This window comes from Rosa rugosa, chromosome 3 (assembly GCF_958449725.1).
Source record: "Rosa rugosa chromosome 3, drRosRugo1.1, whole genome shotgun sequence".
Classification (NCBI taxonomy): Eukaryota; Viridiplantae; Streptophyta; class Magnoliopsida; order Rosales; family Rosaceae; genus Rosa; species Rosa rugosa.
Genome location: NC_084822.1, coordinates 45,470,825 through 45,484,953, shown reverse-complemented (window position 1 = coordinate 45,484,953; position 14,129 = coordinate 45,470,825). Strand labels below are relative to the sequence as shown.

Sequence of the window (14,129 nt, the reverse complement as noted above, 5' to 3'; positions counted from 1 at the left end):
ACGCGTCCAGTCTATCTGCATCGACTGACGTTAGCTTGATGTGGCCCACGATTGGACTTGGGCTAAGGTGGCAACCGGCAAGGCTGGGTCAAGAATTTTGTCACAGGCTTGGCTTTGGTCTTGGCCTGGGTCACGAAAGGCCTGGGTTTGGCTGGTCAAGGTTTGGCCGGTGAAAGGTTGTTTTTTTTAATTCATGGTCACCACCTCACCAATCCTAGGTGGAGACCGGCCAAACTAGTACCGCTAGCTATGGGTTGTTCCTTGACTGTTCAGCATGTTTACAAACCTGGTCAGGTAGAAGCTCTAGCAGGAAGATTGGCTAGTCAGTTCGCTATTGATCATGATCTTGGGCCTGTCTGTTTTGAGTAAGACTACCTTGGTTTGGTGCAGTATCTATCTTCCACTGATTCACATGGGCTGCGTTTGCACCCCATCTATGAGGACATTGGCAGACACTTTCATGAGCTTTTAGGATCCTCGTTCCATCATATTTATATGAAATGGCTCACCGGTTAGCTACATGGACTTTGCATATAGCTCTTCAGTATCTACTTTATTTCATTCTCCACCACCTTTTTTTTTTTGTTGACCCTCTTCAGGAGGAGTGTAACTAAACACATGTTCTTTTTTGAATAATAATTGTCTGTCTCTATCTCAAAATATATATATATATACACACACACACAAATACGAGTATTGAAACAAGGAAATGAAAGAACAACTAATATTCTAGCGTTTCAACAAAACAGAAAGTACAATTGTTTTGCTCCAATTGGAAATAATAGAATCGGAGGCATATTAAATTATTAATTGGTGTGGCAGTCTAGTCTAGGAACTGGGGTTGGCCACTGCCACCATGGGAGCATAAATGGAAAGGCATCTATGTGAAAATCAGTACATGGAAACTTTCGAGAGATGTCAATCACCTTCATTGTACGAATATCGTACGTTACAATCTTTGCCTCACGGTAGTTAGAACATCGTAGGTACAATATATCTTCATCATTTGGGTCCAAAGCCAGAAGCTCGGGACTCCGCAAAAAAGTTTGGTCCACGATGACCCTCTCTTTCAAACACCATTTCATCATTTTGCCTCCAACTTCATCCACCTCACGATCATCATCTTCCACCTCACGATCATCATCTTCTTTCAGCTCCCAGACATCAAGAGTCGAATGATTTACATACAACCGGCACAACCTCACACAACCCCGGCACACACCCAGGCACTCGGTGGGAAGTTCACGAAAGTTTACAGGAAGCCTGGAAATAAAACGACAATGATGGTTATGGTTGAGCTTGAAAGGTTCCAACCCAATAAGAAAGCCACCATGACCTAACCAGTACAGGGTTCCATCGTAAGCAAGGGCTGGTGTAATGGGCTTGAGATCAGCAGGTCTAGACCCTTGCGGGCATAGGACAACTGATTCTGTCCATTTACCAGTCTCGGAAGAGAACATCTCCACCTTTAATCGGAAGCCAGGTTCTGCTTCAAACTGAATGAGTCGTACAATCAGGCACCTATAGTCGGAATCACATATAAATCCCACACCTACACGGACTACATCTGGCCGGGGGAATTGAATGGTAGGAGGAACAGCAACCCATTGCTTGGTGTATATATTGCAGATGTAGTACTTGTACTTCCTTTGAAAACCCCATGTTTCACACAACAAAATCAAGTCATTGTACGTGGCTACAACAACCAGCTCTATATCCAAAGAATGGATGAGGCTCCTGGGAAGAAAATTGAGTGTTGTTAACACCGGAGGAGTCTGCTTTGAAATTGTAAAGAGTTCTCTTGCGCGATGTTCAGGCCTTGAAATTTTGACGAACATCAGAGTTTGCTCGTCGTCATCACAATGGTTTCGGAGATATAGAGCACGACGGCTATTGAAATAAGGATGGGAGATGAGAGCCAACCAAGATCTGCAGACACACTTGCATTGAAGAACAAACTTCCATGGAAGTCGACAAAGGATGTCAACCAAAACAATGTCGGGGAGATCATCTATTGGGAATATAGTTAAGAGACGCTGAGAATCGAATGTAACAGTAGCGATTCCCTTGCTATAAGTGATTCTCATGGCGGCCGGAAAAAACTTGGGTGTTTGATAGAAATTTATCCGAACAGAGAGAGGCTAGATGGAGTCGGAATGAAATACTACTTGTATAAGAAAAGAAAAACCTCATAAATTTACAATCCTAAACACTTCATGACTAAAAGATAAGCCCATATTGGGTAAAATTCTAGATAAATTTCATTATCACAACTTACGTTCTTGATATATATTAAGATTAACTACGTTCTTGATTCATATTCAAGTATGAAATTTTGTCATTTGAATACCTGAACTAAATTCAGTTATACACGGGGATTCGGGGAAAGAGTAAAGTTACAATAATCTGTTAGTTGGTGACGTGGCAGTTAAATGCTGAGTTGGCCGTTATATGATGATGTGTCACTGCCACATAAATTGAACAGATTAAAGAAAAAAAATTCTCAAAACCTTAAAGAATAAAATTCATTTTCTGAGTTAGCCTTGCTTTCTCGAGGCCTTATTGAGCTGTTCTCAACCTCTCTCTTAATGAAAATATGATGATCCAACCCAAGTTCCTCTTCTCTTCCAGTCCTCCTTCACTTGAACATTCATTACTTTACAATTCAAATGACTGTCTACTTCGAGTGCGGTGGCAAGGGACTACGCCAAGCCTATATATATGCGAGTTTTATATTTCATTTTGGGCTATGAACTAGGGTTTTAAATTTCAAATTGGAAGATGAATTTTGGTATAGAGTCATGCCTATAGAGTAAAGGTTGCAGCGGCGGCGACAGCAATGGCGAGGTTGTTGATGGTCGAATTGGTTTCTTGGTCTAATCAAAACCCTGTTGAAGCGCCTCTCCAGCTGTTCATCCAAGTTCTTGAGATCCATCTAATATGCCCTCACAAGCCCATCACTGCTCTCCTTTGTTTCTGAACTCAATTTGGTTGAAACAGATTAGAGACTCCGAAGCAGAGATTCCAGCTGGCGGTTTTTATTGGGTATATTTAGGTGAAGAAGGAGAAGAGAAAATGGGTTAAGTGAGGAGTAGGACGGGGGTGCTGCAACTCTGCAAGTTTTGAAATCTAAGTCTTCATTCATAGAATTGTTTTTTTTCTTTTTCTTTAATCTGTTTAATCTAGGTGGCAGTGACACATCATTAGATAACAGCCAAATCAGCAATTACTTGCCACATCATCGACTAACAAATTTTTTTAACCAAGTATTTCACCCCTGATATGAAAATGTCTAACGGAGCTTAATTCGGGTATTCGATCGAATGACAAAATTTTATATTTGGGTATGAAATTGTAAATGACCCCATAATTCAGCGGGTAAAATGTAATTAATTTTATATATTATTTTTAATCTTGGAAATAAATACTTTGACGAGGGTGAACAACATAATGAAAAAAAAAATGAATCCTACCATGCAGTTCACTTGACGGAGAATACATCCCACATTAATTGGTGGAATATGGACAGCCTTTAATTCCTGGGAGTTTGTAAGGGTTTAACCCTCTTCATCCACTGTCAAATAGGGTAATGCTTAGAATACTTTATTAGAACTTGAATCTCTAAATCCGCACCGTCATTTGGTAACAGTGTATGGCAAGCCTGTTGAAGCCTTGAAGGTAGACGACATTTTCAACTCGATTAGGCTTGTTTGGGACAATGGGTTGTTGGCCGTCCATAGAAACCACTCGGCATTAGATGATGGTTATTTAGCGTTAGCCTTAGGCACATTGAATTATGTTAACATAGTATAGAATTATGTAACTTTGAAATATTTAGATTATTTAATGAATAAGAAACCTCTAGGAGAGTAGGCAGGGTATCATTTTAAACAGTTAAGCTCATCAATGCACAAGGAGATTCAAAATTGAGACCTCATATCAAGTTTAAGTTATGATAGGGAGTGGTGTCCTTTTAAATTTTGGATCCAACTCCTCTATAGTTAACTTGCCGTACTCTAGAAAATAAAATTAGGGATTTGAGTTGCTGCGTTTGCTTTCTCTGAGCTTCCATGGAAACTCGTCCATGGTTGAAGAAGAGAATAAACAAATCGTGCTGTTATTGATTTACCATTCAATTGTTCATTATCTCAGTTGCGTTTGCCCTTTGGTTTGTTCCAATGCTAGAATTATATGTTCAAGAATTGTTCAATGATCCATTAGCCAACATCATGAATTTAAGAAGAAGAAAAAAAACTTGTGTAACAACAAAAAGGACAATTATTAGCTAGCATTCAAGATTGAAACTTGGGAAAGTATTGGGAATTTCTATCAGATGATAGGAGGAATTGCACTTGACTTATATTAGTCATGGTATTACGAACTCATTCTTGGTCAATTTGAGTTTTTCCCGATACAGTATTGCTTCTTGATGAATTTTCCAATTAACACAACTTCCAGGGTTATGTTTATAATTCACATGCATGGCATATTCATTGCTGCTATTCACTGCATGTCATCTTTTTTATTTTTTCTTCTTCTCTGCAACCATGAATGAGTTGCCATGGCTAGAAGCACAGAGAAAGAACACACAGCAACTCCACGCCAAATCCCTAATTTTTTTTTTGTCTATAGTTAACAGCAAGTTAAGTGTGGTTTAGACGAAAAAAACTAAAAATTGATAGAAGAGTGATGTGTCAATTGTCATGACCTTTAGATTAGATAGAGAGTCAAGATTTTATGAAATTGAAGTAAATTCACACAGTCCTCACTTTAGAGGAGCCGGAAACCTTTTGGGTATTAAACTACCTCGCTCATCAAGAAAAATCAAATAAAAACTACATAAAATTGAGTGTATCACCGACATAAATTTAAGCATGTTACTTCTAAATTTCAAACACAGCAATTTATTCTATGCATAACATACATTTAAGCATATATAACCATTTCACCTTTGTTATGAAGAACATGGAGGCTAATATGTTTTGGGCAGCTCGAGGCTTTGGCTCCTTCTCATAGCTTCCTTCCTACTCCGAATGAATTCGTCTGATTTTTCATTTATATTTGGTGCAACATAAAAAAGTGGCCTTGCACGCTTCAAAGGAAGCTTTGATCTCTCATCTTCTTCACCCACCATTGCTAGTGTAAATTTTTCATTACTCATTAGCATTATACCTTTCTTCTTATTGTCCTTCTCTTTCTCCAACCTCACTGCATCTGCAATGCTTAAACTCTTTTCCGGGTCCTTAGCTTGCGATACACCTGTGACAATAGGCTTCAACTCTTGTAAACTCTTACTCGAAGACAATTTGTGGCTATCCGAAGAATTCCTCATCTTTGAATCATTATCATCTGTCTGCTTGTAGTGAACTTGGATCTCAAAACCCGAATTGTCTTCTGGTGTATGCTGAGCCTGTTGAATGTATATGCTCTCCACTCTATTAGGCCTGTTTGGCACAAGGGGTTGTTGGTCTTCCACAAAAACCACTTCATTGCTTGAACCTTGAGGCGTTGGATGATGGCTGGTTATCGTTACGTGCTTGACAAGCCTTCTAGCAATGAGGCTGTTCATGATGAAGGTGAAGAGCCTGTGGCAAATGCCAAGAGGCAGCCAGTGTTTTCTCTTCTCCTGCATAATCGCTTATGGTTTCACAAGCAATGCTAGTAAGAACAATTAATGTGTTTGGTGATTTAATCAAAGTGCTGGAGTGTTAAGAAGGAGAAATGGCAACATGATTAATTGGATATCTGATTCCATGCTTGGAAATGCGGTAACAAAAAGTAAGAATGTGACTTTAACGAGGAAGAGATAAGAGAATTTAGTGATCGATGAGGTTCTTTCTCATGGATCACCGGCTTTGGTGGGAAGCAAAAACCAACTTGCAAGGATATCAAAAGGAAAGTTATGATTTGATACCAAGCATATTGGAGAGAGAGCTCGAATTTTACTTTGCTTCAAGTGATTTTTATTCTGAAACGTACAACAACTAGCATAATTGCCAACATCAAGTAATTGACCCTGGAGGCTGACCATTTTGCCCTTCTAAAATCTGAAAAGTGGGTCCTAGTGTCGGCTCCAACTCAGCACATGTCGTCATCTTTCGAGCCAAATTCAAATGTTGGACGAGATTGATACAATTTGAGAGATCAGGGATGAGTTTGATTAAAAAAAAAGATGAGGGACCAAACTGATGTTTGGCCTAAAGTTTGAGGGACTAAACTGAATTTAATCCTAAAATTATCAACCTCTAAACAACTAAAGTAGAGTAATATTAGGGTGACATTTTTTGCTGTTGAAACTGAGACACACCCCTAATTGCACCACCGCTTTTCATTTTTCTGTTTGGTTGTCTGTATGGCCGGTCTACTATTCTTCACTTTGATATTCTCTTCTAGATAAATTTGAGCGAGATCGAATCGCCAAATATTAGTCGTTTGGATGAAAAATTGATCATGGATAGGAGAGTTGTAGTCATTCACTGTTGATTAGTCGATCACATCGGTGGCAATGGTGGTGCAGCCTTGTAGGAAGTGGTCGGTTTCACCAAAAACACAAAGTTGCCTCCACTAAGACCACCCGTATAATTGTCACATATATATTTGATTCATTTAAAAAGAAAATCAACCTGAATTTTTTTCAATTACTCATATTTGAGAGTAATCTTATCTTCTCATTGAAAATAAATAAAGAAAAAAAAAACGCACATCTTACAAGAAAATGAAAAATGATCAAAATAGTATTTCATAAAACTCATTCATCATACTACTGGACTCACAATTTCAATCATAATATAATTCTATTTGAACGAAATTAATCTCAAATAGTATCTACACATTTGGTGAAACAATAGTTAATGATGGACTTGTGGGTGGCTTGGGCCAACAATCCAAAGGGGCAAAGAGTGGTAAATGAGCCCAATTCCCGACCCGACATTGGCAAACACGTATCAGTCTGTTATTTTCTGCTCCTAAACAAATCTGTTCACATTTTTTCAGGTAATTCTAACTCTCTCTCTGCTTCCCCAATAATCCTCCATGAATTTCTTCAAGTCCGTATTCGCAGACGAGCCCGATCCGTCAAACCCCGAATCCGAATCGGGGCCCACCAGTAACCAAGATCCAGATCCGAAGCCCCAACCGGATCCCAACCCAGCCGGCATTGGCGGGTGGAACTTGGGCGATCTGATCAAAACCATCGCCACCAAGTCCGAGACCGTCATCGAGACGTACCGCCGCGACTTGCAGGAATTCGGGTCGGGTCTGAAGAAAGAGATCGAGGTCGCCCAGGGGTCGCTGGAGACAGTCGGCACCAGAATCGATGAGTTGGGCAACACAGTCCTCGCAGGAACGGCCCAGATCATCTCCCAGGGCATCCTCGCCCCCGATCACGAATCCGATTCGTCCGATTCCAACAACACCTCGACCCCCCAGCGGAGGAGCTTGAATTCCAACAAGTACAGTAGGTTCGAGTCTCAGGTCCGCGCGATTCAGGGTGACGTCAGCACCTACTGTGAGGAGCCTGAGGATTTGGAGGAGTATAGGAAGTGGAGGAAATCGGGGTTTGTGTTGGAGGAGAAGAGGGAGGAGATTGAGGGTTTGCTTGAGGGGAATGGAGCAATGGAGAGTATTTACAACAAGGTCGCGCCGAATGTGGTTGATGATGAGACGTTTTGGAGCAGGTATTATTTTAGGGTGTATAAGCTCAAGCAAGCTGAGGATGTTAGGGCGAATCTGGTGAAGAGGGCGATTTCGGTTGAATTGGAGGAGGAGTTGAGTTGGGATGTTGATGATGATGAGTATGATGAAAGTGATGGCAATGTGGTTGCGAAATCGAGTTTAGGGAAGAGTAGTGAAGTTGGTGGTGGAGTTGTGAAGGAGAAGGAGTTGAAGAGTGATGATCAGGTTGGAGATAAGGGTTCCTCAAAGGTGGGAGAGGTGAGCAGTGATGTGGCAGCGAAAACAGAGTCGGTTAGCAAAGATTCGGAGCAAAAGATTGTCAAGGAAGAGAGTTCCGGTGAGAAATTGCAAAGTGGGACTTCGGAGGTTGTTGAAGAGAAGGAAGGGAAGAGTCTGAAAGTCGATAATGAGAAGAAAGAAAGTGCTGTGGAGTCTAGTGGTGATAAGGAGTCGGAGAAGAAAGTGAATGAAGTAGGGGATTCTGGGATGCCATCAAAATCTGATGAGGAGAAGAAAGTGAATGTACAAGGGGATTCTGGGAAGAAAGACTTGCCGCCATCAAAATCGGATGATAAAGCGGCTTTAGAGGTGAAGAATGAGGCTCCTGCATCTAGCAAAGAGAGTGGTGTATCGGCTCCTGCTTCAGCCCGGCCCTCAGTAGAACCTGAGGAAGAAGACCTTGGCTGGGATGAGATTGAGGATCTTAGCAGCATTGATGAAAAGAAAGCGAACCCTGGTGCAAGTGGTGGAAGTGCTAATAGAGCTGAGCTGCAGAAGCGGCTCAGCACTGCGGAAGAAGAAGAAGACTTGAGCTGGGATATAGATGATGATGATGAACCCGCCAAAGCTTGACAGCAATTAATTTTAAGTTCTTTATTCTCGTATTTAGTCACCAAATTCTGTATTACCCCCGTATCTGTTTCTGCGACAAGTGTGTCATATACTCATATGTAATGGGGGACTTTTTTTTTTTTGCCTTTTTCTTTTCATTTTCTCTTAAGGTGGTTTGAAATGCAAAGATGTTAAAGCTGAACCAGCTTTGTGTACAAAGATGTTAGTTTGTGACCATTACTAAGTAAAATTCTAAAAATATTCGATGCTTTTGCGTATTGATATAGCTAGTGAGTGTATTCTCTCCGCAACTTGCTGTTGATGACTTGCATCTTTAAAGCTACCAACTGTGCCAGCCTCCTTCTGGATCGTAGTTTGATTAACCAGGGCTTCAGCCTGCTTTGGATATTGATGATACCCTGGTAATTTTCTTCTCTTGTTACATGAGACAATCAATCTGCAAATTCTAGTGCTGCCCGTCCTATTCATTCCCAGTACCAAAATTTGAAGTTTCTGCAGTTCAATGTTGACCACGTTTTGTATGTGTTATGGATAATTGAATTTCCATTTGAGGGACCTGTGCCAGAATGCAAATGCAGCAAGCTATAGCATATACACGGAACAACAGATGTCTACGGCACCAAACTACTCAACCATGAGTTCTCAGTTTCGATACAGTTGCCATTTCCACAAGTATGAGGAAGTTCTGGTGCAACAGCATGCCTTCTTATAGTTATACCTAACCCCTAACCTTCGCTGCTATCATTGTACACTGCAAATTGTATGCACATTGCCCCACTTGAAAGGATGCAGATTGCCTCTCGAGTCATTTACCTTCTCAACCCGGTGATTTTTTTTTTTTTTTTTTTTTTTTTTTTTTTTGGGTTACAGGTGATATTCTTTTTTCTGTTCCTCACATGTCTCCACTCTGCAGAACTAAAACACATAATACAGTACAGCTTTCAAAATGAGAGTCACAGAATCAACAATAAAAAAGGCACAGCACGAGTAATTCCCGATAGGTCATTTGAAGAAAATTAATCTGAAATGTGTCAGTTGACATTAAGAATTAGAAGTTAACGCTTCTCTAAAAGAAACTAATTCACATAACCTGGATTAATTGAAAAAAAGAAAGATATACTTTGTTAAGAAAATGATATAACCTGTCTATAAAAACTTTAACATAACCCCAATACAAAATTCAGCACTTAAACTAACTCACACTCCACAACTTGATAAGCTCAACTACCTCTGAAGCACTACCATGACTGGCATCCAATTTAAAATTACTGTGACCCCCTTTAAACCTATTCTTACTCGGCAAAAGAAAAGGGAAAATTTTTGAAAATTGAGACAGACTCTTCTAACAGCACCTAGGCCTGTTTGTACAACAAGAAAAACTCCTGCAGAACTTAATTGGAAGTAAATATGAATACTGTCTTTGCTGATTCATATCATTTTCAACCCAGGGCTGCCTGTGACTAACTTGATCCCAATGATTTTCCTTAAACAGTGATGCCTGGCTCAGAAGTGGACTCCACTACATGTGTCTCGGCCGGGGAAGGGAGTGCCATAAGCCGTCCTTTTTGGGCGCGAGGTGGAAGATGTTTTGCTGGTTTTCTTGATCCCACAGTCCATGGCAAGAAAACTCCAGTACCACTTTGAGGAACTTTTCGAGGGCTCACTACCATAGGACGAACTGGGGCTAACATGACCACCGGAGCACGAAGGACACCCCATTTTGGCATTACATCCATTGCCTCATAGCCATTGGGTGCTCCATCTGGAGCTGCATATGGGCTCATAACGCCATGTTGCCATACAGTCATGGCACCATTCGGTGTTGGACTTGGTGGTGATGACTGAAATTGGTTGGAGTCTACTCGGACTCTAAAGAATGTGATGCTGATCCTCTTGTTCGGAGATGGACACATGACGTGCCTTGCCATGTCAGCACTGTTTCCCCTCATAACTAGGAGAGACCTGCAGAGTGTAGAATCAATGTTAATGAGTTGATTATTCTCAATAGAAATCACAATTAATAGATATGGGGATAAAATTATAAGAACTAGGAGTGCATACCCTTCCTTCAAGGAGAGGGTCAGCGGCCCCTTGTAGTTCCCTTCAGTATCAGTCACAAGGGTGCGCCCGAAAGCCATTGTGGATTCAGAGAGGAGAAGAGTGGAGATGGGCTGATCCAAATGTGGTGGTTTCAGGAATGGCTGCGAATATTCTCCCTGCACAAGAAATATCATGATTTCCGGGCTTCTCTCTTACACTCAAATTTAAAGTAAATAACAAGACATATAACACAAACCCATGGTGTGAAGCGCCCTCTTTGCAGCTATGTGCTAGACTGCTAGTAAACAATAACAGAGGAGGTAACATGATAATGCAGCGAAACAGTGAATACCTCCTCAAAGAAGTTGATAATGCAACCATTAGGTCTTTTATACTCTGGAATTAGTTGCCACAGTACCAGGTGATCAATCACATCATGGAGAAGAGCTGGAATTGGCCCTATGTTGCCTGAAAATAACAGGTCAAGTTAAAATAAAGTCGGTATGTAGTCACAACTGCATAAAATGCAAGATTGATATTAACGGGTCCCAAACTGAATAAATTGATAGTTTGAGTCTTACTTGCAGCTTCATCTTTGACCTGTCCAAATATTGGAATTCCAAACTGAATCAGCTCTCTCCTGTTTCCCTTAATCTGCTTGTTGAACAAAATAAAGGTCTCACCTGTATTCAACACCACAACATAGAATCACAATTTATGCATAAAAGTAAATGATTGAAATTTGCAGCACTAGCCTTTCAGGTATTATGTCAAAAAGGCAAGTTGCGCCTGTTTTCATACCAAGTACATGGCAAAGTGTTTGGTACAGAAGGCTTAGATGGCCTTGTCTAGAATAGCATTACTTACACAGTAACATAAACTCAGTTGAATTATCACAAGGATGGGGTTAAAGGATAAGGGCATGGGCTTACCTGAGAGCTCTCCATTCAGACCAGCCGTGCGGAGTTCGTTTGCAAAGTCAGTCAATTTAGAGAGCTCAGAGTCAGTAAATATTTCCTCATATAGCTTTAAGCCTTTCACAACATTAACCTGCCATGTAACATCTACCAATCAGTCATAGCTACTTGTATTTCTTTCACAGAATAAATCAAAGAATCAAGTTTGCTTCGACCTTCTGTATAGAAATGAGATAGTGGAAGAAAGAACTTACCATATGCCCTTTGACTGATTCCTTTGCTGAGAAACCTTTTGTCAACTTGATCTGGGCACGACGTGCCTCACAGTCATCATGGTTAGAACATATCTCAGTGTTCACTGAATTGAGCACTTCTTGAGATCCTGCACTCACATCAAACAGATGAACAAAAAGCTTATCAGATAAGTACAGATGATCATTGCGACAGTTGAGACAGAGAAAAGATTAGAATACTGATTGGCTTATGTACTTCTTGAGTAAATTAGACTCTCAAAAAGTTAAAACAGGCCAGCATTTGTCTAAACCTGTCGACTATATCACAGAAACTGAAGCAAGTTTCTATCATATCGTTGAACGTCACAATATTTTAAGTTATTAAACAAGCTAAAACTAGGAAAAAGTTAAGAAGGCAAAGCAAAAGTAGGAGTAGTAGGATCCCCACTAACACTAGGGAAGCTACTATGAAAACGAGTTTCATAGATTCGCAGCATATCGGAACAAATTTGATTACGTCACTTTCCGGTCACCATACAACCAACCGTACCCTTACTACCTTTATTCCAAATAGAACAATGAACTTTTGCTTTGTTTTTGCAAAAGCTGTCACTAGTCACCACGCACCCAAAGAGACAGGACACAATAACAAACAAAAACACACAGACACAGTAAAGCAACGAGACATCGACACTACATATCCGAATCTCCCCAGCAGTACCATATTCGGCCCCGAGTTCCAACTCGGTAATATCAACCGAGTCAAACCAACACCAACTCAAATGTTGGAATGACCACCCTAATAAGGCCTACGCTTTTGTCAAAACTCACGCCACACAAAACCAAACGTACCCCGTGACGTCAACCATAAAAGGGACGGCTCAGATGGACCGCCGCCTACAATTACATCAACGGCACGCCTCTCGAGCCATTATTGCATCAAACCGATACTGATGCTTCAAGCCCATTTGCTAACCCCCAAAAACTAACTGTGACACCCAGTACATCCAAACTTTCCTGCCCCCCACCTCGAAATTTCCAAACCCCCCTTAAACCTCGGGACGATACCAACCGCAATTATTTTTATTTCTCTCACGCGAAAACAACAGTAATTTTATTTTACTGAGGTAAACTTGAAAAAGGTCTATCTTTCACTATCTAACAGAACGTTGAATTCAAAGGTAGAGAAAATTGGTAACGGCGTATTGAATCTAGGATCTGGTGGAGAAAAACATGTTTTCATTTCATTCTTTAAAAAATTGAAAAAATAGGACGGAAAAGGTAGCCTAGCTATGTTTCTTAATAATAAAATCTTTTCGTAGTCAGGGAAATTAATCAAAAAAATGATTTTCATTTTTTCTCGGGCACCCAACAGAGGAAAAGTTCTCTCCAGATTCCAGACCACTTTCTCTTCCAGTTTTCCTCACCAACCAAAATGGACCTAAACTTCAGAATACCATAATCATAACAACTTCCTTCGCCTTTTTTTTTAGGGAGAATCGGAAATTCAAACACCGGGGATCAAACAACTGAAATCGGAAACAGAAAAGTTCAAAACTTAGTGCAGTGCTACGAAATCTGGCTCACTCAGTTATGGTAAATTCACCGTAAAACTAGCAAATATAGATCGAAAAAAAATATTAAAAATCAGAAATGATTCATAAAAACCACAGCTTGGAATGAAAGGGAACCAGATCACTTACCTGAGTCGGTAATATCACTCTCCGGCGAACCGTCTTCTTCAGTGACCTCATCGGCGGCCGGCTCATTTCCATTAGTTTCTTCCACCTTCTCGTCCTCCACACACGACTTAGCCCCCTCGCTGCTCTTGCAATTGTCCTCGGCCTCAAAAAAGTCCCCGTTTTGGTGGTGGCTCTCCCGCTCCGCCATCTTCGCCCCGAGGTTTCGGAGCTCCACCATCACGTCAGCGATGGAGTGGTACTTCTGCATCTGGAGCACCGGGATCCAATTCATCCGCCTGCGGTGTATCGCGGCGAACACGGCGCCGTAGTCGGCCCCTCCTCCGCCGCTGAGCTGTGTGAGGTGCCCGCAGAGTGCGTCAATGATCGCGTTGGCGGCCGCAAACTCGCCGCGGTACCACCCAATTATTGCATCCTTCGCCACCGCGTCCGGCACCACCGTCATCGGCATCATTGCGGGTCCCATCGCTGGAGGACTGCCTCCATCGGCCGGCGGCAACGCAGCTGGCCCAACCGCCATCGCCATGTACAGTCAGCTCGATCAAAAACTCTTTCCTTTTTCCGAATCACTCACGCTCCAGAGTCCGGAATATCGGGTCTCTTAAAGCTCCGGCGCGGTGGTTGCTCGGTGGAGATTACGGTCACGCAGAGAAAGTTAATAGAGAAATTATAGAGAGAGAGAGGAGGAGAGAGATTTTCACATGGAAGGGTTT

General features: G+C 41.3%; 3 protein-coding genes across 3 annotated transcripts; 1 reads left to right on the top strand and 2 right to left on the bottom strand.

Moving 5' to 3' along the window:
- Positions 1-806: 806 nt before the first annotated feature.
- LOC133737804 (putative F-box protein At3g22650) lies at positions 807-2,087 on the bottom strand. The gene has a single exon (XM_062165297.1). The coding sequence runs from the start codon at positions 2,085-2,087 to the stop codon at positions 807-809; it is 1,281 nt and encodes a 426-aa protein (XP_062021281.1).
- Positions 2,088-6,959: 4,872 nt separating this feature from the next.
- Positions 6,960-8,773, top strand: LOC133738278 (uncharacterized). The gene has a single exon (XM_062165779.1). The coding sequence runs from the start codon at positions 7,033-7,035 to the stop codon at positions 8,524-8,526; it is 1,494 nt and encodes a 497-aa protein (XP_062021763.1). The 5' UTR covers positions 6,960-7,032; the 3' UTR covers positions 8,527-8,773.
- Positions 8,774-9,625: 852 nt separating this feature from the next.
- Positions 9,626-14,129, bottom strand: LOC133738277 (RNA demethylase ALKBH10B). The gene is made up of 7 exons (XM_062165778.1): positions 13,420-14,129; positions 11,738-11,865; positions 11,499-11,616; positions 11,148-11,249; positions 10,919-11,034; positions 10,588-10,742; positions 9,626-10,488 (listed from the first exon to the last, which is right to left on the bottom strand). Exons 1-7 carry the CDS (start codon positions 13,940-13,942, stop codon positions 10,011-10,013), a joined length of 1,620 nt encoding a protein of 539 aa, XP_062021762.1. The 5' UTR covers positions 13,943-14,129; the 3' UTR covers positions 9,626-10,010.

What these genes read in the sequence shown, in the direction of transcription:
- LOC133737804 (XM_062165297.1), bottom strand. Translation starts at nt 2,087, where the DNA reads ATGAGAATCACTTATAGCAAGGGAATCGCTACTGTTACATTCGATTCT.
- LOC133738278 (XM_062165779.1), top strand. Translation starts at nt 7,033, where the DNA reads ATGAATTTCTTCAAGTCCGTATTCGCAGACGAGCCCGATCCGTCAAAC.
- LOC133738277 (XM_062165778.1), bottom strand. Translation starts at nt 13,942, where the DNA reads ATGGCGATGGCGGTTGGGCCAGCTGCGTTGCCGCCGGCCGATGGAGGC. An exon ending in TTATCAACTTCTTTGAGGAG is followed by an intron (nt 10,743 to 10,918) that starts GTATTCACTGTT and finishes TTTCTTGTGCAG; the next exon opens with GGAGAATATTCGCAGCCATT. An exon ending in ACCCTCTCCTTGAAGGAAGG is followed by an intron (nt 10,489 to 10,587) that starts GTATGCACTCCT and finishes TACACTCTGCAG; the next exon opens with GTCTCTCCTAGTTATGAGGG.